This window comes from Stylophora pistillata, chromosome 12, assembly GCF_964205215.1.
Source record: "Stylophora pistillata chromosome 12, jaStyPist1.2, whole genome shotgun sequence".
In the NCBI taxonomy this organism is placed as follows: Eukaryota; Metazoa; Cnidaria; class Anthozoa; order Scleractinia; family Pocilloporidae; genus Stylophora; species Stylophora pistillata.
Window position 1 is genome coordinate 1,348,981 of NC_142530.1, and position 21,608 is coordinate 1,370,588.

Genomic DNA, 21,608 nt, shown 5'->3' on the forward strand with positions numbered 1-21,608 from the left:
GTGCGACAATCAGGAGCTATTTACTTCTGGTAATCATGTCCTTTATTCCCGTCACCTTGACATTTGATTCCAGGGTGCAGGGTGATAATGTAAGGAAAAAATTAGAAATTAAAAGTTAGGGCAATGTTTTTTTTTTCCAATGGACAAACCATGACAGTGCTCCTAAAACATGGTTTTCACAACACGACAGCTTTCTTAACCCTAGCTTTGCTACGTCTTACTAGGGAGGTACGCTGTTTGATAATTATTATTTATATAGGGATGTCTCCAATGCTTTTGCTTGTTTTGTACTTTGCAGGTAAAGTTGGAAAATGTCCCCTACCCTCTCTTCCCCCAGAAGTCTGTCCAAGAAACCCCGATGACGAATGTGATGTCGATGCAGATTGTAACTCTGGTGGGGGTTCTCCGCTGTGTTGCCTGAACGGCTGTGGTGGACGGCAATGTCTTGGACAAATCAGAAGTAAGTTGTTCAATAGAAAGAGTTCTTACAGATAACATTAGCATACCAACTTAGTTACCCATCCTATTGGGGCTTATCCAAGCTCCTCTGAGACTGGGAGTTGTGCTACTCCAATCTCGTCACCAGATCTTTCCGTGTATCTGCAACTGAAATGTACAACCGCTTGGTCGTCAAAGATCTGGGTGGGATCTTAGTCCATCACAAGGTTACTTCCCAGAATTCCGTCCGGCTTCCCTGACAGTAGACTGATACTCTTTTGTACTCTTCGATTTGATCTTCTCGACCCTGTTTCTTTCGACTCGCACACACATGTAAAGACTTCCTCAGGCTTTTACTTCTCAGACCTCCAAGTACATGATGACACAAATTGAACTTAGAAATTCTCTGAGAAGCTTTAGCGAACTTCGCTAAACACATACGTCCAAAAGCCTTCTCTTTTGCGCTAACTTCGCGCTCAACTTAACTATCTCAGGCAATAAAGGATAATTAACACGAAACATTAATATTCGAGAAGACACGATATGGCAGATGTCGGGGAAGAGCTCCATTGCATCCTTGTAGTATATAAAGCGAATTGAAGCAAAATATTTGAAGGACTCGCGAAGAAATCTTTGTTTATGCGTTACCTAAGACATCTTTTTCATTCCAACAGGTTGCTTTGTTCCAATGGATGTCGCCATCGCTGTGGACAATTCCGACGCAACAACCAGCAGCGAATTCAACAACGTGAAACGATTCCTTAAGCAATTCATTAACCAGCTTGCGAGCTCGGAGGTTCGATTTTCCTTGCTTGAATATGGCAACACTGCTAATGTAATTACAGATTTTCGCAGCTCTCGTGACCAAATCTATCTGGAAAATCTCATCGATAACATGGCCAAACGCAATGACTCTGAACGCAGGGTAGACGCTGCTCTGAACACGACCAAAGAGAAGATTTTCAGCTTAGCAGGAGGAATCAGACACGGACATCCACGATACCTTGTCTTCGTAAGCTCCGGAGGCCCAACTGCGGAGTTCATCGTTCGCGAGGGAGCTGGGAAAAAGCTACGTGATTTGGGCGTGACCTTTGTTGCCATAGGAACGAATACGGGTGTCCCTGGGGCTTTTTTACAAAAGCTAGGAGGCGACAGTCGTTTCATCTACAGAGCCGAAGAGCCGAGTCAATTGGGTGGAATTGTGTTAGAAGATTTGTCGCGTAAATTGTGTGCAGGTAAGTGTCGGTATTAAATTCTCTCCCAGTTTTCTTTTTCAGTAATTTTGCATCAGTGCCCTCTTTCAACTCTCTATAACTAGAGATTTGTCTGTTTATCTGCTACTTCACATTTTCTCCCAGAGAAGCCTGGAACATGTCCAGTAGTTGACGCGACCCCAGACCCACTTGCGTGCCAGGTGATGCAACCAGACCCAGAAGAGACCATAGTCTGTGGCCTAACGGCAAACGGAGGGGGGCCTTCGGAGAATTATGACTGGGACTGTCCCGGGGAAATGAAATGCTGTTTGGATCCGCAAACCGGCTGCTTTCAAGTATGCCTCGAGCCAGAGAATGGTATGTATAGTTTTAAATGAAGAAAAAAATGTTATTCAGTTGTCACAAACGTGGGACAAAGAATGAGTCTTTGTCCATCACGAGAAATTGAACCAAAGGCCTTCACTTCTTAAATGATAAAGATGAAAAATGTCTTAATTCCGATTGGCCGTGAGGAATGCAGTTTTCAGTAAACGCCATACAGAGGAGAGGCAATACAGCGCAGAAAAAATTTAATTTAGTGCGAAAAAGGTAACAAGCTGTTAAGCCGGGCTTTGAACTCTTTTGCGGTGTAAATACTTAACAAACGTTTGGAATAATCTGATAAGTAAAAGCATATCTAAAACTATACCGAAAAGAGAAAGGTGAATGGCAAATCTAGAACCCTATATACAAACGTTTGGAATAAATTTTATTTGATTGAACGAGGTTGTTTAACCGAACACACACTGACATTTGCAAGGTATGATTGATATATTTTTGTAAGTGATTCGCGAGCTTTGTGTCTGTTTAGCTATGGCTGAAATCTTAAATCTTTTCTTCCACATTTGGATTTGTTTTAAAGCAACTCTCTATTTTGCCATATTTGTTTGTTCATGCCAGTTTGCAGCAAGCAATTTGATCTGACGATAGTGATGGAAAATTCCGCTCGAATTGACGAAGACCAGTTTGAGCAAGTAAAAGACTTCAGTAAGCAGTTCGTCAATGCATTCGATGTTCGCGAGGAAGGGACGCATGTGGCCATTGTGAGCTATGGAACTGCACCAGTTGTTCATACTCGGTTTGACTCCTACAGTGGTCCTGTGCTCAGTAAAGAAAAAATCACAGATGATATCGACAAAATTGTCTTTGAGAGTGGGAATGCTGTGACAACTAACACTGCCTTAACAGAGGTGTTCAAGACAGTTTATGGTGACGGAAATGGGGCGCGGAATGGAACCAATAAGGTGATATACCCTGATTTTTGTGTCCTAATGGGAAGGGAGGGGGGGGATGTGGTCTTTGTGTGACAAGGGGGGTAAGTTTCTAAAGAAGCCGTAGTGCTGTGTCAGTGGGGGTAACAAGGTAATTTGGTAATATAAACTAAGTTGAGATTGTAAATTGGTCACCGTAAAGAGTTAAAAAGCTAACATACTTATTAATGCGGCTTAGTCATTCCATAAGTAGGACTCCCTTAAACTTGGTATCCATGTCATAGACAAAGAGCAGAGAAACATAAGTCTCTTGTCTACAATAATACATAAGGTAAATAAAAAGAGATAGAAGGCAGTCTTCAGTCGAGTAACTTATGATTCCTCCATCGCCACTATTGTCCTAGTTTAGACAGTTGTGTCCGATTTTGGACACTAATGACCGATTGTAGACACTACTGTAGTGTTCGATGTTGGATACTAGTGTCCGATTTTGGACTTTAGAGACTAGAGTCTGATTTTGGACACCAGTGTCCGATTTTGGAAACGTATCTAATTTCAGACACTTATGTTAAATTTTGTACACTACTGTCCGATTTTGGACATTAGTTTCCGATTTTCGACACTAGCGTCCGATTTTAGACAGCAGTGTCCGATTTTAGACAGCAGTGATAATCCTGATAGGATGGTAGCGGGGGTGTCGTAGTGGTGAGAGTGCTCGTCTCCCACCGCTGTGACCCGGGTTCGATTCTCGGACCTGATGTCAGATATGGCTTGAGTTTGTCGTTTGGATCTCATCCCTGCGCTGTAGGTTTTTCTTCGGATTTATCGGTTTTCCTTCCTCCAACATTCCAAATGCCAGTTCGACCTGGAAACTGTAGAGAAGAAGAGCCACCTCCTGGAATGTCCTATGCTAAATCCCATTGCTAAATCCCACTGTGAACGGGTTTTTCAGTGCCAAATCCTATACCATGTTTGGCTAGTATTTGATAATTTTTGTTGTACAGTATAATGAAGGGTTTACGCTTAAGTGGTATGTCTCCTTAGACAGTTGTTCTTATAACTGCGGGCAATCTGTCGGACCCCATGACGGCTGTCGATGCTGCCATCGACATCAGAGCCATGCCTGCTGACTTGTTTGTGGTAGCGATTGGTGAAGACCCGGACGTGCACGCCCTTGTGCAGATAGTGTCGCCACCAGCTGAAAACAACGTGTTCTTGGCGACTACCTCTGGTGACTTACGACCCAGCTTGCGGACAATTACGGACACAGTCTGTGAAGGAGGTAGGATAGAAATATGACAAATATACTGATTGAATCATTTTCAGTTTACTACCAAAAACAATCTTTCATGGCATTCCCTTTGCTTCCCCACGGTGTATAATTTGTGTTTCCTTGCAGTCTATAAAGATCTACTTTGATATTTAAAGAAGAATCAACAAACTTCTTTTTCATAGTGTTATAATTTTCTATCGTTCTGGTTTTCTTTTTTCAGCTGAGAAAATGTCAACGGTAAGTAAAGAATGTGTATTGCTTCTGTCGAATCAATGTTTGCTGATTTTCATCTTAAATTTTGCGTCGGGATTACTCGCGATCGACGGAGTGTCATCACTTTTCAAAACCAAAAGTAACAGTAATGCTTCTGTAACGCTTCTCGCGTTTGTTCACAGGTGGGTGCTCAATTTTGTTATAGTTGTACATAAATGTTTTTGATGGCTTTGAATTGACCGAAATATTTGAACTATTCTTTTAACAACGCACACGTTTACACATGTACGCCGAAATATTGACCGAAATATTTGAACTATTCTTTTACCAAAGTACATGTTTGCACATGTATGCCGCCCTAAAAGGTTTCTCGATTCCCTGCCCAAATGCCGCCAGGAAATCGAGAAGTCGATAAATCCAATATCACATACTGTAAAAGGTGTCATTATGTGATAACGGTGTTGCCTTCCATGTCAAAAACAAAGTAAATGATAGTTAGATAATTAGATTATTGATTGGTTGGTTTTTGCTTGTTTTGCCTTTCTTCTTCCTGTAAATAGGCAATAGTAACTTGTTTATACTAGTTCATGATAACTTATTTGTCGCTAATTCTTTGTTTTTGAAGATAATTGGACCGCCTGGTGATCCCGGAGTTGCTGGTAACCCGGTGAGTAAAACTGTCCTTCATTACTTCTTTTGAGCGTTTTATAACTGAGTGTCATCAAATCATAGAAGTTACATATTGACCTTTATCAATTTCTGTAGGGTCCAGAGGGACCAGCCGGACCAAGAGGCGATCCAGGGGACCCCGGAGAGCCGGTGATCTTCATTTAGAAATTAATTACTGTTTAAGTCGTAATTTTTAGAGAGCAAATAAGTTTATTTTCGCGCTATCCCTTCTGTTAACTTCCTGTTGCCTTGTCCGTTTCCAGGGAGAAGCCGGAGAACCAGGGCCTCTGGGACCACCAGGACCACCGGGACCACCGGGATCACCGGGTGGCGGGGGAGGGGGAACCATAGGTTCCCTGAGGCCTCCGGGGGAGAAAGGACCCATAAATGTAAGGTTTGTCTGGTATGCTGCATGGTTTGATTGAGCTATGCATGATTTCAAAAAGTAAATCAGGGTTAACTTAGTAGTGCAGAAAGCGAGAATAAACACAGACCGTCATGGTCCACTCGACCTTGAGACCAAATTTCTCTGAATGAAGGAGCATTCAAGATACAACAAATCGACAGTGGTATAGCGTGGTCTCTACACTTATCGACATTGATATTTGTCAACACATTAGTCAAAATGTTGTGGACTCAGGAGGCGCAGCCGAGTGAGCCCGCAGTACATTTTGAAAACTGTGATGACGATTATTGTCGTCGATAAGAGTACAGACCACGCTACACCACTGTTGATTTGTCTTTAACCACGACAGCGTGACACGTGAACGCGAGCAGCGTTTGCTTTTCTATCGACAAGGGCAATCAGATTGCGATGTTACTGTCAATTGTGTTAATAACCTCTTTCTTTGTTTTCTTAGAATGAAAAAGGTCCCGTTGTGCCACCCATGATCCTTCCTATACGACAACAAGCTAGACAGGTACAACAGTGTGAGAAATAGCTCCTAACGTGCTTTTTGATAGTGGAAAAATAGGAATGGACGGGACGCTTGGATCTGAAACGAAGAGAGACACATGCCCACAACCGGGTTATGGACCACGAAGACATACCTTTGTTTCATTTTTCTGGTCTTAATTGCATTCTGTTGCGCCACTTACTCGAGAATGATATGATGTTAATGATTTAGTAATTTAAGTTTGTTTGAATAGCTTTCTTATTTCTCTTGATACAGGGACCCCCAGGACGACCTGGAATACCTGGTCCGCGGGGACCACGAGTAAGTCGTTTTTACTTTTCTGAGAACAGGCTGGTGCATGCTTTTTTCAGGCGAACAGGGGTTATCGAGAAGCGAGTGTGAAGAGCGAGTCACACGTAAACTGGCCTCCTCCTCTTGTGCGTGGTTCTTCCTCCACGTTCTTCTCATGCGCGTGTAAAATTGACCTCCCCCTTCCCCCTGCGTGGTTCTCCTTAGCACTCCCCTCACCTGTGCGTATTTCCTCGAGTAAGCACCCGGCCGCTTATTTCAAATTTCAGCTTAAAGAAGGGGCGCTAATCGGAAGGAGGGCGCTTAATCGAGAGAGGCGCTTATTAAATAGTGCAGATATAGGACAAAAATTAAAAGAACAGATAACGCACATAAAGGAACTCTGCAAGCACATGGAGACAGATAAATAGGCAATAGAAACAGGTTTCGTTGTATCTCTGCTGTTTAAGAAAGTGAACCAGGCAGGGGTGCGTACAAAAGGGGGGCGCTTGTTTGACATATTGGCCTTGGGGGTGGGCGCTTATTCGGCGGAGGGCGTTTATTAGAGCGCGGGCGCTTATTAGAGCGCGGGCGTTCATTCGTGGAAATACGGTAAGTGAATGAAATGGAGCCTGTTCTTCATTGACGTTTTGTATTTAAATAGCAGGTGCGCGAATTAGCATATGAATCTTACAAACAACTTAGACTAAATTCTATAATTTTTTGGCATATTTACTGGAATTCATGTAGATTCAATGTGAATAGAATGTCTCTGTGTTCCTCAGGGTCCTCCAGGTATCCCAGGGTATCGAGGCCGAATAGGAGCCAGAGGACCTAGGGTAAGGCGTTACGAGGAAGAGCTAGTTTGATTGAGAGAAGACTCGCAATAACTGATGTTCATAATCTTGTCTTTTTTTAGGGCCGAGTTGGTTTGATAGGACCAGTTGGTCGCCCAGGACGACGCGGAACAGAAGTAAGACTGAAAAAGGGTTATTGTTTGTTTGTTTTTTTTTTTCGTACTCTTATCTTCTACTATTAACTAGCGGTCAATATTTGTACCTTTTGCTTCTAGAGATCTCGTTTCTCTTTTTGTTCTGTCTAGTTTACTCCCAAGTTTTATTGTGCGTGTATGTGAAACCTCCCATTTCATTCTTTTAAAATTTATGATCTTTCCCCCACAAACATGTACTGTGTCAGGTCATCGGTCAGGGGTACCAATTGAAAAAAGGCGGGCGGGCGAAAAAGGGCGGAAGTACTATTTCAGTAGTGTCCACTGCCTGCAAAACTAAATGATCGGAGTTGCTAGCAGAAACACCAGAAGAGGCAACCAGTCACAATGTTAGTTCTCAGTTTCTCCGAGTCTCCTTGCAAATACAACAAACTAGTTTTCACTCGCTCACAGGCGACGAAGTCGTGGGTGGAGTGAGTATGATGCTTCCGAGTAGAGTCCATCTTTTTAATTTTCACTACGTAGTGGCACTCTGCACTTCTGATCACAACTCCGGCGCCATAATCATAAAGATAAAAGCTTTAGTGAGTGTCATGTTACTTGATTTGCATTCATTTGTCAGGGGGCACCGGGCAAACGAGGAAATCCTGGCATTCTTGGTGAACCTGGAGAGAAAGTGAGAGGAAAATTTCTGCTCAAATACTATTATGATTTGGCCTCGCCTTATGTTCTGCTGTCTATGGCAATCATGTATATCATGTCGTTCCCAAATTTTTAAACAAATATTACAAAGTAGAGTCGTCAAATGAAAACAGGATGTTTTGTAGAAACTGCTAACTGTAAAGATTCACCACTGCTTCACTTTAATTTCGACATTTTGTACAATAGTGCAATGAGTTTTAAGGTTACGAATTAACGGACATGGCTTGAATTATCGAAGATGAAATTTTAGAAATAATGACCTTTAGGGAAACGAAAAGTGCTTCGAGTTTGCCGAAGGTTCGTCTCATCATCGGAATTTGACTGTGAAATTCAACTTGTTAATTTTTGATTTTGCACGTAAACGTGATATGATTCATCTAATTAATTTTGATATATGGTTTACACGTTCGAATTTGGTTTATGTGATAATAAAGAACCGTTGTCACCAGCTCGTTAGATATTTGTAAAAAATACTACTAATATACTTAATGAATACTGTGTTACGACCTTAATCTAACAGGGCCAGTCAGGTGACTCTGGGGAGGAGGGGCACTCAGGCCTCAAAGGACATAAAGGTCGTCGCGGTCAAACTGGTCCGATAGGAGAACGGGGAGAGGAAGGAGAGACGGTGAGCAATTAATAACAAAAGGGAAAACATTGTCATTAAACTGATTTTAAAAGATAAAGATATCTAGCCAAAATGAAACAACTAAAGCTACAGCAAAACGAAAAAAACAAAACAAAACAACCATGATAGGAAAGACTGCAGATGAGTGAAAATGTCAGTCGTTAGATTAGTGGCCGTTTTGGGATTTTGTCCACTAGTGGCCCATTTGGCATTTAAGCAACTAGTGGCCGTTTCGACATTTTGTCCACTAGTCGCAGTTGTTGATATTTCGCCACTACTGGTTGCTCTGTCACTTTGACCATTAGTGGCAATTTCGGCATATTGGCCAAAAGTGGCCGTTTTGTCATTTTGGCAACTAGCGGCAGTTTAGGCATTTTAGGCATCTCAACATTTTGTGCATTAGTGGCTGTTTTGGTATTTCGTCCACTAGTGGCCGTTATGGCATTTTGTCTACTAGTAGCCGTTTTGACATTTTGTCCACTAGTGGCCATTTTGGCATTTTGTCCACAAGTGATCGTTCTGGCATTTTGTCCACTAGTGGCCGTTTTGGCCTTTTGTCCACTAGTGGCCGTTTGGACATTTTAGCCAGTAGTGGCCCTCTTGGCATTTTGTCCACTGGTGGACGTTTTGGGATTTTGTGCACTAGTGGCCTTTTTGGCATTTTATACACTAGTGGCCGTTTTGGCATTTTATACACTAGTGGCCGTTTTGGCATTTTATCCACTAGTGGCCGTTTTGGCAGTTTGTCCAGTAGTGGCCGTTTGGATATTTTAGCTGCTCTTGGTCGTCTTGGCATTTTGTCTATTAGTGACCGTATTGGCATTTTGTCAATTACTGGCGGTTTTGGCATTTTTTCCAGTGGCCGTTTAGGCATTTTCTGCACTAGTGGCCGTTTTGGCATTTTGTCCAGTAGTGAGTGATTCTTTTGGCATTTTGTCCACTAGTGACCGTTTTGGCATTTTGTCCATTAGTGGCCGTTTGGACATTTTAGCCACTAGTGGCCGTTTTGGCATTCTGTCCACTAGTGGTCGTTTTGGCATTTTGACCGCTAGTGGCCCTTTTGGCATTTTGTCCACTAGTGGCCGTTTGGACATTTTAGCCACTAGTGGCCGTTTTGGTTTTTTGTCTACTAGTGGCCGCTTTGACATTTTGTCCGCCACTGGTCGGTTCAGCATTTTGTCCACTTATGGTAATTTTGGTGTGTTGGCCGCTAGTGGCCGTTTTGGCATTTTGTCTACTAGTGGCTATTTTGGCATTTTGTTCCGTGGTGGCTGTTTTGGCATTTTTTCCACTGGTGGGAACTTTGGTATATTGGCCACTAGTTGCGGTTATGGCATTTAAGTCACTAGTAGTCGTTATGGCAGTTTGACCAGTAGTGGGCGTTAATGCATTTTGGCCAAAAGTGGCTGTTCTGGCATTTTGGCCAGTAGTTGCCCTTTAGGCATTTTGGCCAGTAGTGGCTGCTTTGGCATTTTGACGACTAGTGTTAATTTTGGCATTTTGGCCAGGAGTGACCGTTTAGAGGCAAGTTTTGAGAATTGAATTTGAGAAGACTTCGTTACGTGGAATCTAGTTGTTTGACTTATGAATTTCCCAAATAATTCTAAGCAGAATATGGCAGTCTGCGGCATTTCCTTACATCGAAAAAGCTGCCAAACTCTAGAACAAAAATTTATCTTTCAATTCGGCACTCTTAATTCTCAAAGTATCAATGAACACTTTCATTCAACTAATTTATTCTTGTTTATCCTGTTAGTATGTTCGTACGTTAAGTGTAGTTCCACTTTCTGCATATGAAGCATACACAACCGACAATTCCTCATTTCGCTCTGACGTAGAGCGAACGCTGAAAAACGTCAGTTTTAGAAATACTTTACGGTGGCCAATTTACATTATCAACTCAGCTGATCAAACCTAATAGACATTATGCATAATGACGTAATCATCTAGGAGGCGCGTGTTGCATTGTGTGGTCTTAGTAGTCACGCATTCACTTTGAAGATGGATACGGTCGAAGGTGGTTGTGCCCAAGTTCTTTCTTGTGATTTGGGGGCTATTCAATCGCATGGAGACTCTAGTTCTTTTCAGAACTCTTGCCCGGGTCTTCATTTGGTTGATACCCCCACCGGCGCAACATCACATTTTTTTTTTTAGAAAGTTACCTGCTTTATTGAGTGAATTAAGGTCGTTTACATTGTATGCACCATAAGGCCATAACATTTATGAACATTGATGATAGTTACGGCGTTAGCGGTTTGAACGAATCACTAAAGATATTTAATTATTTTCGAAATAATTCATGGGAAACCAGCACATAAAGAGTGATCGGTTGTGGATTGAAAATACAGTTCACTGAAATTGTTCAGGTCTAATTATTCGATTTCTTCGTCCTCAAGGGCATGCAAGGTGTAAATGGCGCTCCAGGAACCAACGGGAAACCCGTGAGTTTACGGAAATCAGCTTCTCTGTACTTTTAATTAACTAGAGACTAACGTTTACGCGTATTGACTTATGGGCACTTGTTTTTTAGGGAAAAAAGGGACCTCATGGAATTACTGGGAAGCAAGGAAGTACGGGATCCCCTGTGAGTAAAATAATGTGTACCTCTTGATTGTGTTGGAGGGCCAGACTCGAAATCACTCGCTCGGTCCGTGCCTCACGAAAGTGAATGAAATATTTTCCCATTCAACCCGACCAAACGAAGTCTATAAGTATAATTATCATGTGACCACTTGGTCTCAAGAATCTTTAAACTGTGCCTAGAAGGACGGGTGCTGGTCATTTACAAAACTATTTAACAACAAAAACTTGTTCTTTATTTCTTCAAGTCAAAACAAGAAAATCATAAACCATCGTAGAACATGACTTCTTTCCTCTTTTCGCTCTTTTAAGAGTGTGCGTCCGATGAGAATAAAAGCTTTCTGAAAATGCAACAGAGCCGTGTGAATGCTGGGCTGGACGGCATTTTCCGGACCGGCTCGCTCAACCTGTCCTGCCCTGCAGACGTTAACTCAGTTCATGATGCTATTATGTAGGTCTGAATGAGCAGGCCGTTCGGATCATTTGAGAATAGTTACAATGTCTGCGATTTGACTTTTCCACGCTCTTGAGCATTTCGAAACAGGTTACGAAAATTATTGGTATCTCAATCGCTTAATGAACATAAATGTTCAAAATGATGAGAGACATACAGATCAGAAATGAAGATGAACTTTTGAAAATTCCTTACTGTTTACTTACGATTTGTTTATATCCAATTTCAATGTTTTCGGAAGATTGCATGCACTGAAAGAGCGATTATGTTTTGACTCAGGGTTCTCCAGGAGCTAAAGGTGTCGAGGGCGAGGAAGGTGACCAGGTGAGTGGATAGGGAGCTTTAGCAGTCAGGAAGGTAACCCCAAGGAAAACGTCGATTAAAAAATGAATTTCTATTTTTAGTTATAACATAACCAAAGTAAAGCGCGCGCTCTGATTGGTCAATTTAGCATCCCCCATTTGCCCATGGGTGTACGCTGCTGACGTGAGCAAATGCAAAGACTAGTTTTCCGCGCGCGCTTGTTTTTTTCTGGTCACGTAAGATTTGTTAAATAAAAGGGAACTCTTTAGCTACAATGTATCAATGTTATCTTATAAAACAAATGGTAAACACCAAAGCGTACACTATTGAGTTATGGATGCACTTGGGAGGTTTGCTAAGCACTTAAGAAGCTAGAGTCGCTCTCGGCTATCGCTTCGAGCGACTCTTACGCTTCTTTCGTGCTCAGCAACCTCCCGCGTGCATCCATAACTCAATGGTGTACGCTGTGGTGTTTACCATTTGTTAATTAGAACTTCGAAAACGACTGCATGTATTTACCGGCGCCACACCTCAACTCCGCCATAGCATATATAAGCAGCGTTGAGTTCCCAAAGAATATTAAAATAATTTCCCGTTGCTGTTTCCGCTCGCAGACAAAACAAATTTTAGTGATTTCACGTTGTTGTTTTGCAGAGGACGGCTAAGAAGTGTACAATGTTTTAAAACGCACGTGCTGGCTATTCTGCTCATGAGATCTTTTGCTTTGCCACGTCCTCGTTGCCGTCGCCGTCGAAATTTGCTGAAGGTCCTTAATATCAGTGTTTGACGGCTCCTTAAACTTGAACTTAAGCTTTGCCACGTTCTCGTTGCCGTCACCGTCATAATTTGCTCAAGGTCCCTAATGTCAGTGACGGCTCCTTAGACTAACAGGGGAATGAAAACTCAACCCCCCCCCCAACCTTTATTCCTACCCCTCAGTCGCACCCTTTCCTAGGTCTTTCTACATAAATGGCCAGTCCTATGTTCTGATCTTCATTTCGAAAATTTTACCTTTTTCAAGGGCGCAGCTGGTAAGCCTGGCTCTCCAGGTACTCCAGGAGTTGTGGGACAAAAAGGAGAAAGCGGGACGAGTGGTTTGGTTGGATATACGGGTTACCAAGGCGACAGTGGTAATACTGGACCTATGGGGCCGAAGGGGACGGCGGGAAGTGACGGAGAGATTGGAGAACAGGGACCGATTGGGGGAAAGGGTTCCATCGTGAGTAAGACAATGTTCTTGTATTGCTTACTAAATATTTAACGTAAGTAGTTGTAAAATGATTTTCTTTTGATTTCTGTAGACTATTTAATAAAAAATTAACAAGTGCGCGTCGGAAATGATATAACAGATGCCTTGGACTGTGATTTCGTGAAACTTTTATAGCAAATTATCGGTGGGCAAAATATATCTCCGCTTGAAAACTTTACCTTTAAAAAACGCGGCATGAATGCTGAAAATTCTCTCAATTATTCCCATCGTATTCTCATCGACTTCCGCGTATCATCCTTTAGGCAGGTCCTGTTTTTTAAAACCCCAAAATAAGAAAAATGAAAAAACGTTGCCGCTTTTCAATGTCTGTAGGAACTCACAAAGGTCAGTTCCCAGCAGAAATTTTAGTTATCTTGTACCGCAAAAAATCTGTTCCCGCCAAACAAAGACTCGATAATCCTGGTGTAAAAGAAACTCTCGTAAAATTTGCAGGCGGTTCTGTAGCCAACTAATGTTATGGAGCCGAAATGAAGAGAATCACTTACCATGTTAATTAATTTAGAAACGAGAGAATCATCTTATATCTATCAAGCGTGAGTAAATTTAACCAAAACCATCAAATTTTCAGCTCTCTCTCAGGTGAAAATTTAAAAAAAAGGAAGCATATCTGTAACTGGGGCTGATGCTAACGTCGAATGTCCTGAAATTCTTTAGGAAGCGGTCAGGTTTGGTATCAACAGGACTTTTCGCTCATGAATGTTCATTAAAAGAACGTGGACTATAGTTTAACTTAAATTTCTCTGATAGTAGTGGTGATATTTTTTTTCAGGGTGATAATGGATCTCCCGGAGAAATGGGTGCACAAGGACTTGACGGTCGGGAAGTAAGTATAAATTTTATTGTTTTCACATCAATACAGTTTGAGAATTCGAAGATCCCAAGAGGGATCGATCATAGATAGCCAATCTAGTGTCAACTCAAGAAGTACTTTGTTATAAAGGATGTATTTGCTCATCGTGGTAGAATCGATGAATGAATGGTTGTTCGCTTGTCTCACTGTCTAATATAAATCGCGACGTTTCGATAGCTATACTGCTTTTGTATATTGATCGGGTCTCTGTTTGTTTCAGGGGAGCACTGGTACTGAGGGACCCAGAGGATATCAAGGATCCACGGTATGTAATGGGACGGTTATAGTAGATCACAAGAGTTGGATGGACTGTGTTAACCTGTGTTAACTGTATTTAACCGCCGCCTGGTTAGCTCAATTGGGAGAGCGCCGGACTGCTGTGCGGGAGGTCGAGAGTTCAATACCGGCCGGACCAACACTCAGGGTCTTAAAAATTAACTGAGAAGAATATGCTTCCTTTCTTTAACATCAAGAAATGGTTAGATATTCTAGTCTTCTCGGATAGGGACGAATAAATGGAGGTCCCGTCTCCTGCAGGGTTAGGGGCAGGAGACGTTAATTTCCCACGCACGAGATTACTGTGTGATGGATGTCCTCCCCTGGGGTGGGTTGGGTGGGTAACAGGACCCCCGTTGATACCAGTGTTTACTACACTGAAGGGGCTATCCTGTATAAATATAGATGTCTGTCTGTCTGTCTGTCTGTCTGGACTGTGTTAACAACAATTGCTGGGTACTGAGCCCTAGTGATATGCGGTTTGTTCGAGGAAAAAAGATGGTTGTTCTGTGGTCATTATAATGCCTTCACGACAAGGTTTAGAAAAATTAACGTTTAGATAAAATTTTAGGCTACACTGCGAATGGTTTGGAATGCGGCCATTTCACAAAATCAAGCAAAGGTTCAAGTTTGCATAGATAACCTTCCCTTTTCCTTTGCACCTTTTTTCAGAGGGAAGCACCTCATGGGGCCGCTTTTTGAAATAGTTATACATGTCAACAGAAATAATTGAATTTTACCGATGGAAACAACCGACCAGTTTAACGTCGGGTTCTTTTATTGCATTTTATTTTTAGGGAAATCCAGGGATTCCTGGAAAGAGAGGAGAAGTTGGTGTAAAAGGCAAACCGGTAAAACCTTGACAAAGAGGAAAGATCTCCTTGGCTAAAGTTTAATTTGTTGTCTTATTATTGAAAAATATTTTACATTTTGCCGTTTCAGGGTAACAGTGGGAGACCAGGATCACCCGGAAGGCGGGGACCTCGAGGGAAAAGGGTAAGAGTTTAAGTATGAATAATTGATAATGATGATTATAGTATTAGGAGGAACTTCATCACCATCATTGTCTTTTCATGTTTGTTTTGGTGTATATAGTTCAGTATAAATGGATGGATTAATTCTTTAGAACTGAAAGCCCGCTGTTTATTTTCTTGCCGTTTGACTAAGACGAGGGCTCCTTGCGGCAAGAGTGAAAGCTCTTTTCTGTCCGTTTTTGTCCATTGCGTTTGGTGTTTCTCTGTTTTGTCTCTGCTTAAAGGGAACACGCTGGTGTTCCTCTGTTTTGTCTTTGCTTAAAGGAAACACGCTGATTGTACATCTTACAAATTTAATTTAATTTTCTCAAGGTTCCATTTGCAATCTGTGTCAAATTAATCTTCCCCGTCCTGAGCCATCACTTCCGCTCAAAAATCGTGCTTCCCGTCAAAAACTTCCGAACATATCGAGACGTTACTCAACGACAACAAAACAACGCCAGCTCCTTAAAGTTACTATGTTTACTTTTCAGGGAGCTTACGGTGACACTGGCGCCAAAGGCACCATGGGTATCATCGGTTCAAGGGTAAGTATGTTACGTCATACACCACTTTCATAAATGGCTGCCGGATTGATATTCTTTTGTTTAAATTCAAATTAGCCTCACTAGCCTCGCTTGAGAAAATGCATTCTTTTGAATTTTGAACTGGAGAACGAGGCTAGAAAGGCTAATTTAAATTTAAACAAAAGAATATCAATCCGGCAGCCATTTTCGAAAGTGGTCAATGGTTGATCTTAAATATTTTGATGGTTAAATTCAAAGCACTTAACATCCCCCAGGGACCAGCAGGATCAGAAGGACCCATGGGATCACCTGGGGAACGTGGTGTTAAGGTAAGACTTTTCAGTATTACAAATAACATAATTTATCAGCTGTTGGCAGTTGAGTTCTATACTTGTGAACCTTATGGTGATAATTTTGAGTATTTTTATCGAGCTCTTATTAAATACTTTTAACTTTTGTATCGCTTTATTATTATTATTATTATTATCATTATTATTATTATTACTGTTATCATCATTTTAGGGAGTGCCTGGAATAGAAGGGTCGCGAGGGTATTCGGGAAGACAAGGTGAAAGGGTATGTTTAAATGTTGCAGAAGTGATGTTAAAAGTCCTGAATACTCTGATGGAAACTATGATAGAAACGAATGAAACATCCTTTAACAAACTGACAAATTGATTGCATGTTACTGTGCATCTGTTCAGTAATAGATCACGGATAAAGTCGACATGTAAAAAAAAAAAGGAATGGCACGTGAGGTGCAACCGTGTGTGTCGCTGATGTTCTTTCACATTTTGATGTCTTCTGTGATCTTTTACTGAATTGAACGTCAGTAAGAACCAATCAAAATGCTTCATAACTGGCAGGTCAATAACTTTAACATAATTACCTTATTGACTCAATTGATCAAACCAAAATTACCTTATAATTTAATGTAGCTTTTACATGTCTGCTTAGTCGTGCTAAACACAAATTATTGGTCTGCTAGGGAGACATGGGAGATTATGGACCTCTTGGAGTTCAGGGAGAACAGGTAGGTAATTTACAACAACAAAAAATCAACAACAAGAACAACAACAGTAATAACATGAGCCTTTGTGGACTTATTCAGCTTTTAAAACCCAAGAATAATTGGAAGTTCTTTCTAGAGCCTTCGCAGGAAGGTCCATACCAACTGAGTTGTTAAATCGTGAGCTGATTGAAATTCTTCTCGTCTTTACATCAAATAAAAAGGAAAACGTATCTTCCCTAATACGTGATATTTTTTCCAGAGTCTATCAAAATATGTATTTTTTTTTTTTATCCTTTTTTCCCCTCAGGGGCCGCCAGGACTGACTGGAAGAACTGGTCGATCCGGATCACCCGGTTTACATGTAAGAGAAACAGGTTACTCTGGTTTTTGTTCATATAAATTTAACTTATGTTAATTAAGTTGAAAAGAGTTAGCCATCGAATGAAAAATCATGTAGAATACACCTGAATCTTTTTCAGGGCGAGGAAGGGGATTCTGGGAAACCTGGTGAAGTCGGTCCTCTGGTAATTATCAATTATTATTATCTGGTTATCAATTATCAATTATCTGGTAATTATGAATTATTATAGATAATTTGTTCGCTTTACAAAAAGGAAGAAGTCGGTTAGAGAGAGAAAGGTTGGGTCAATGTGTAGTTGTTCGAAAATCAGGACCTGTCTGTGAACATAATATACATTTGCTTATTTTCTTCAACAGAACTTAAAAAGCAACGTTATTTTCCTGAGTTCAGAAGTCCATTCGCTAGCAACAAACTCGATCGTCACCCCATGATTTATTTTTAAGAGTCACAAACCTTGTTTACTTCTAAGTCGAGCTTAAAAATTTCGCATGTCTTCGAGATGTGAAGCACCTGGTTGTAAACTTGTGTCTCATTTGTTTTTTTCGTCTTTCAGGGAGCCTCCGGAAGCCCAGGTATATCGGGTCCAGTTGGAACCGAAGGCGAACTGGTGCGAGTTACATCGTGTTTTTCTAAACAGGACTCTTTAAAACGAAGACATGCTTTACCGAAAAAGAATTGATTTGGTTTCCTTTTAGGGAAAGCCGGGAGATGCTGGAGAACAAGGAGAAGCCGGGCCCGAAGGACCCAAGGTTTGTTTGCATGATTGTTGATTATTAAAAAAAAAAAAAAAAAAAAATGGTTGTGCTGCGGTTAAGTTTACCTGAATCTTATTTTGTTCGAAACTTCTGCTCAAAGAAAGAATAGCATAGAGAAAGACAAAAATTAAAAAGAAAAAATGTTGCATTGCTGTTCTCCGCTTACCGCTGCAGGGAGCTCTTGGACCAAGTGGAACGATAGGTTCCCCTGGAGTAGCTGGTCAACAGGTAAATGGAAGCAAAACCCCTAGATTGAATTGTCGATTTTTTCCCCATAGCTGAACACATCACACACGTTCCAGATATTTCAGATGTATTAACAGTACAGTTTAAACTGTTGTTTTTTAACAGGGGTCCGGTGGTGCAGTTGGTGAGGCAGGTGACACTGGATTACCAGGGGGAGAGGTAAGGAATGTTTTCTTTGTCTAAGATATGTATTGTGTTGCTTCATTTCAAATTTCTAGAAGATAGGTGGGTATATGGACCTTTTCCAAAATGAAATCTAAAAAGGTTTTGTGTATAGTGGTTGTGATGATAAATTATTGAGTTGCATCTCTTCCCCTTTGTTCAGGGGTTACCAGGCTTCCCCGGGTCAAAAGGAGACGACGGAAGTCCTGGGGCAAAGGTAGGTGTATGACAAAACAGATGAGGTTGAAGTTTACAAATTGCTGCTAGAGAATGTTGCCAGAAAAGGAAGTGCAAACCTTATTAAAAATGGATTCCAGAAAGTAGTTATTGTCGTATTAATTTTGATACCCCAGACCTGTGGTGCTGCGTCGCAGGGGGCTATTACAATATAATCTGGTTTTATCAACTAAGTAGTTAAAGTAAATTGGCCAACCGTAAAGAGGTGAAAGGGAAACCTCAGCTTTAAAATCTCTTTACTGTCGCCAATTCACATCAACAACTCAGTTCATAACACCAAATTAACTTTTTAAGAGCAGTAGTGCAATGGTGAATGGCTTGACTTGAAAAATGGAGAGAATATTTTATTTTAGCGTAATTTCAGAGCTGAGCAAAGAGTTTCCAGCAATCCGATTGGTCGAGCGGTTCCTTATATGACGCTATATAAACCTCTCCACGCGGTTTATATAAAATGTTAAAATAAAATGTTAATAAACGTTACTAAAATGTTATGATTTTAGAAATTTCTCTGTTGTTCAGCTCAGAAATTAGACTAAAACAATTATTCGCCTCAGGTTCGGTGAATATTATCGAATAATCCCCGAGACGAAGTCGAGGGGATTAGTCGGCGATATTCACCTCGCCATCGGCGAATAACTGTTAAATATAGCCGGCAGCGGTCTTGGACAATGTGAGGCGAATCCTGTGTTCTGACTGCTGACCGAGCGGGGCCCATTTTGCCGGCTCGGAATTGCACGCTTAGACTCTAAGTCATGAGACAAACGAATTAAAATGTACATATCAATTTTTGATTCTGTTTTTTTTTTTTTTTTTTTAGGGATCTAAAGGAGACGACGGCATGAATGGTGTTCCGGGAAGTCAGGTCAGAAAGAACTCAACGTCTTAATCTGACACTTTGATGACATTATTTCCAGACAGAGATCAATCTATTATGTTAAATTGACAATGCTATATGAGCCATTTTCTTTCAAATTTATTTTAGACCAAAGCTGTGAGGTCTCTTGAGAAGAATACTGTTTGATATCTTCGTATTGCTGGGATGTTTGATTAGGGAATGAGCAGAAGCAGTGGTTTAATAACTTTTTCCATAAGCAGCTGGCGATGGTGTAATAGGCGGTGAAACCCAAACACGGGAACCAGTGTGTAGGCTAAACAGAATAAACAGAGTAAACAGAGGGCAATAAGAAGCCTTACAGGCGACGGGAGACCTTCGCCGGACACAGGCTTTTGTTAAAACCTTTGCGACTTGTGCAGTACCAAAATCTATGAAAATATCACTCATTCCCATAAATCATGAAATGTGGTCGCATTCACAAGTATGCTGTACGTATTACTGGTAATTTCGACTGAAAAGAATTTGTCATATTTAAAACACCGCCTACATGGAAACGTTTTAAATCAATTTCGCCACAAAGTTCTTATGTTTTTAGACGTTGCATTGCAGGGACCAATGGGAAAATCTGGAGACAAAGGATCAAGCGGAAAAAATGTTAGTTGAGTTTTCCAGTCTCTGCCAGCTTTATTCCATAACAAGATACAATGGTGCTTCTCTTTATACTTTAGTTATTCATTTTAGGGTGTGCCCGGCGCCTCGGGTGAACGCGGTGACCAGGGGAAATCTGGACAAATCGTAAGTGGGATTTCTGTTTTCCCGAGAGCGCGTTACTTTATTTTATTTTTATTTTATTTAGCTTCGCCAACCGGCAGGGACACCGCAACAGCTTGCGCCGATTACTGCGGGCCCAATAAACCCACCCATCCCACCGCAGGGGAGGACATCCATCACACAGTAATCTCGTGTGTGGGAAATTAACGTCTCCTACCAGAAGTTAATTTACGTGACGAGACCAAACAGGGAGACTACATAAACTCCAGCCTCCTGAAAAATGTTACTTTCAAAAGAAAACACTATTCACATCTAATATTTTTATCATATTTTCAATCAAAAATTTGCTATTGTCTCTATTAGGGGGTGCCTGGTCCGATGGGTCAGCCTGGAATTCTGGGTCCTGTGGGACGTGTAGTAAGTGATTTTATTCCTCGCCATGAGATGTTTTTTTCCTATGTCTCTTTGTACCGAGAGAAGGATCTGTGTCGATTAAATGTACTGCATAGTACAACAGTTGGCGGTAATGTCGCAATCTGATTGGCTAATTTGCCTTTGTCGATAAGAGTACAAACAACGCTGCTCGCGTTAACGTATCACATAACGTGTCACGCAGTGAAGTTATCGTTTTATTTGACGTCGATAGAAAACGGTTCGACAATGGTTTAGCGTGGTCTCTACTCTTATCAACAACTGTGATGACGAATATCGTTGTCGATAAGAGTACAGGGCACGCTAAACCAATGTCGATTTGTTAATTCTCTTGTTTATGCAGTTCATCGAGAACAATTGTACAAAATCGCAAAATAAAATCCAATAAGTAGTACGTGGTCTATTCAAAGCGTCAGTTATTTCAGTCATGTTTACTTTATATCTTCCCTTTCTTAGGGTTCTATGGGTGCACCTGGTCATTCAGGTGACCCCGGCTCCAAGGGTGAAATGGTAATATCATATCATAATATATCATAAAATCACTATAAATTAAAATGTTATCTTTTGATGAAAATTATTATCTTCGGTGAATTGCAACTCATTACGCAGATATTCTTTCACTGGCTTGTAGCTAAGAAGGGTGACCTTATTCCACCGCGAATTAGCAATAACAGATTGGTTTATTCTTTATGTGGAATTTAGGGTATGAGAGGCCCTCATGGAAAGCGCGGAAAACGAGGATCAAACGGACAACCCGTAAGTTATTAACGTTTTCTTTCGTTTGAAACAATGAAAAAGCTGGGGGTTTGGCTGGTGGGGGTCTGGGGGTAGGGGGCTGGGGGGAGGGGGCTGGGGGGCTGGGGGGGCTGGGAGGTGGCGTCGTAACACAGGAATTCAAGGTTTTAAATTTAACTCGTCCCACGCTCGTGACAAAACAGGAAAACAGCACAACTTTCTTTGCGATTTTGTGTGTAGCAAGCACGAGACAAAACAGAAAACGGTAT

General features: G+C 41.3%; 1 protein-coding gene across 4 annotated transcripts in view; it reads left to right on the top strand.

Annotated features, from left to right (window-relative positions):
• Positions 1-21,608, top strand: part of LOC111320870 (uncharacterized) — a 43,781-nt gene that overhangs the window by 6,102 nt on the left and 16,071 nt on the right. For 3 of the 4 annotated variants that reach the window (XM_088740561.1, XM_088740559.1, XM_088740560.1), the window contains 40 exons: positions 299-460; positions 1,113-1,673; positions 1,797-2,009; positions 2,592-2,935; positions 3,947-4,184; positions 4,396-4,412; positions 5,014-5,055; positions 5,154-5,207; positions 5,321-5,446; positions 5,918-5,977; positions 6,230-6,274; positions 7,027-7,080; positions 7,161-7,214; positions 7,813-7,866; positions 8,413-8,520; positions 10,917-10,961; positions 11,051-11,104; positions 11,834-11,878; positions 12,879-13,076; positions 13,897-13,950; positions 14,198-14,242; positions 15,051-15,104; positions 15,196-15,249; positions 15,761-15,814; positions 16,069-16,122; positions 16,316-16,369; positions 16,782-16,826; positions 17,113-17,166; positions 17,285-17,329; positions 17,720-17,773; positions 17,862-17,915; positions 18,096-18,149; positions 18,273-18,326; positions 18,493-18,546; positions 19,384-19,428; positions 20,011-20,055; positions 20,143-20,196; positions 20,536-20,589; positions 21,061-21,114; positions 21,307-21,360. In XM_088740561.1, coding sequence (XP_088596687.1) covers positions 299-460; positions 1,113-1,673; positions 1,797-2,009; positions 2,592-2,935; positions 3,947-4,184; positions 4,396-4,412; positions 5,014-5,055; positions 5,154-5,207; positions 5,321-5,446; positions 5,918-5,977; positions 6,230-6,274; positions 7,027-7,080; positions 7,161-7,214; positions 7,813-7,866; positions 8,413-8,520; positions 10,917-10,961; positions 11,051-11,104; positions 11,834-11,878; positions 12,879-13,076; positions 13,897-13,950; positions 14,198-14,242; positions 15,051-15,104; positions 15,196-15,249; positions 15,761-15,814; positions 16,069-16,122; positions 16,316-16,369; positions 16,782-16,826; positions 17,113-17,166; positions 17,285-17,329; positions 17,720-17,773; positions 17,862-17,915; positions 18,096-18,149; positions 18,273-18,326; positions 18,493-18,546; positions 19,384-19,428; positions 20,011-20,055; positions 20,143-20,196; positions 20,536-20,589; positions 21,061-21,114; positions 21,307-21,360 — 3,563 coding nt within the window. Of the gene's footprint in view, positions 1-298; positions 461-1,112; positions 1,674-1,796; positions 2,010-2,591; positions 2,936-3,946; positions 4,185-4,395; positions 4,413-5,013; positions 5,056-5,153; positions 5,208-5,320; positions 5,447-5,917; positions 5,978-6,229; positions 6,275-7,026; positions 7,081-7,160; positions 7,215-7,812; positions 7,867-8,412; positions 8,521-10,916; positions 10,962-11,050; positions 11,105-11,833; positions 11,879-12,878; positions 13,077-13,896; positions 13,951-14,197; positions 14,243-15,050; positions 15,105-15,195; positions 15,250-15,760; positions 15,815-16,068; positions 16,123-16,315; positions 16,370-16,781; positions 16,827-17,112; positions 17,167-17,284; positions 17,330-17,719; positions 17,774-17,861; positions 17,916-18,095; positions 18,150-18,272; positions 18,327-18,492; positions 18,547-19,383; positions 19,429-20,010; positions 20,056-20,142; positions 20,197-20,535; positions 20,590-21,060; positions 21,115-21,306; positions 21,361-21,608 lie in introns of those variants that run through there. The other variant, XM_088740562.1, reaches the window with a different exon arrangement.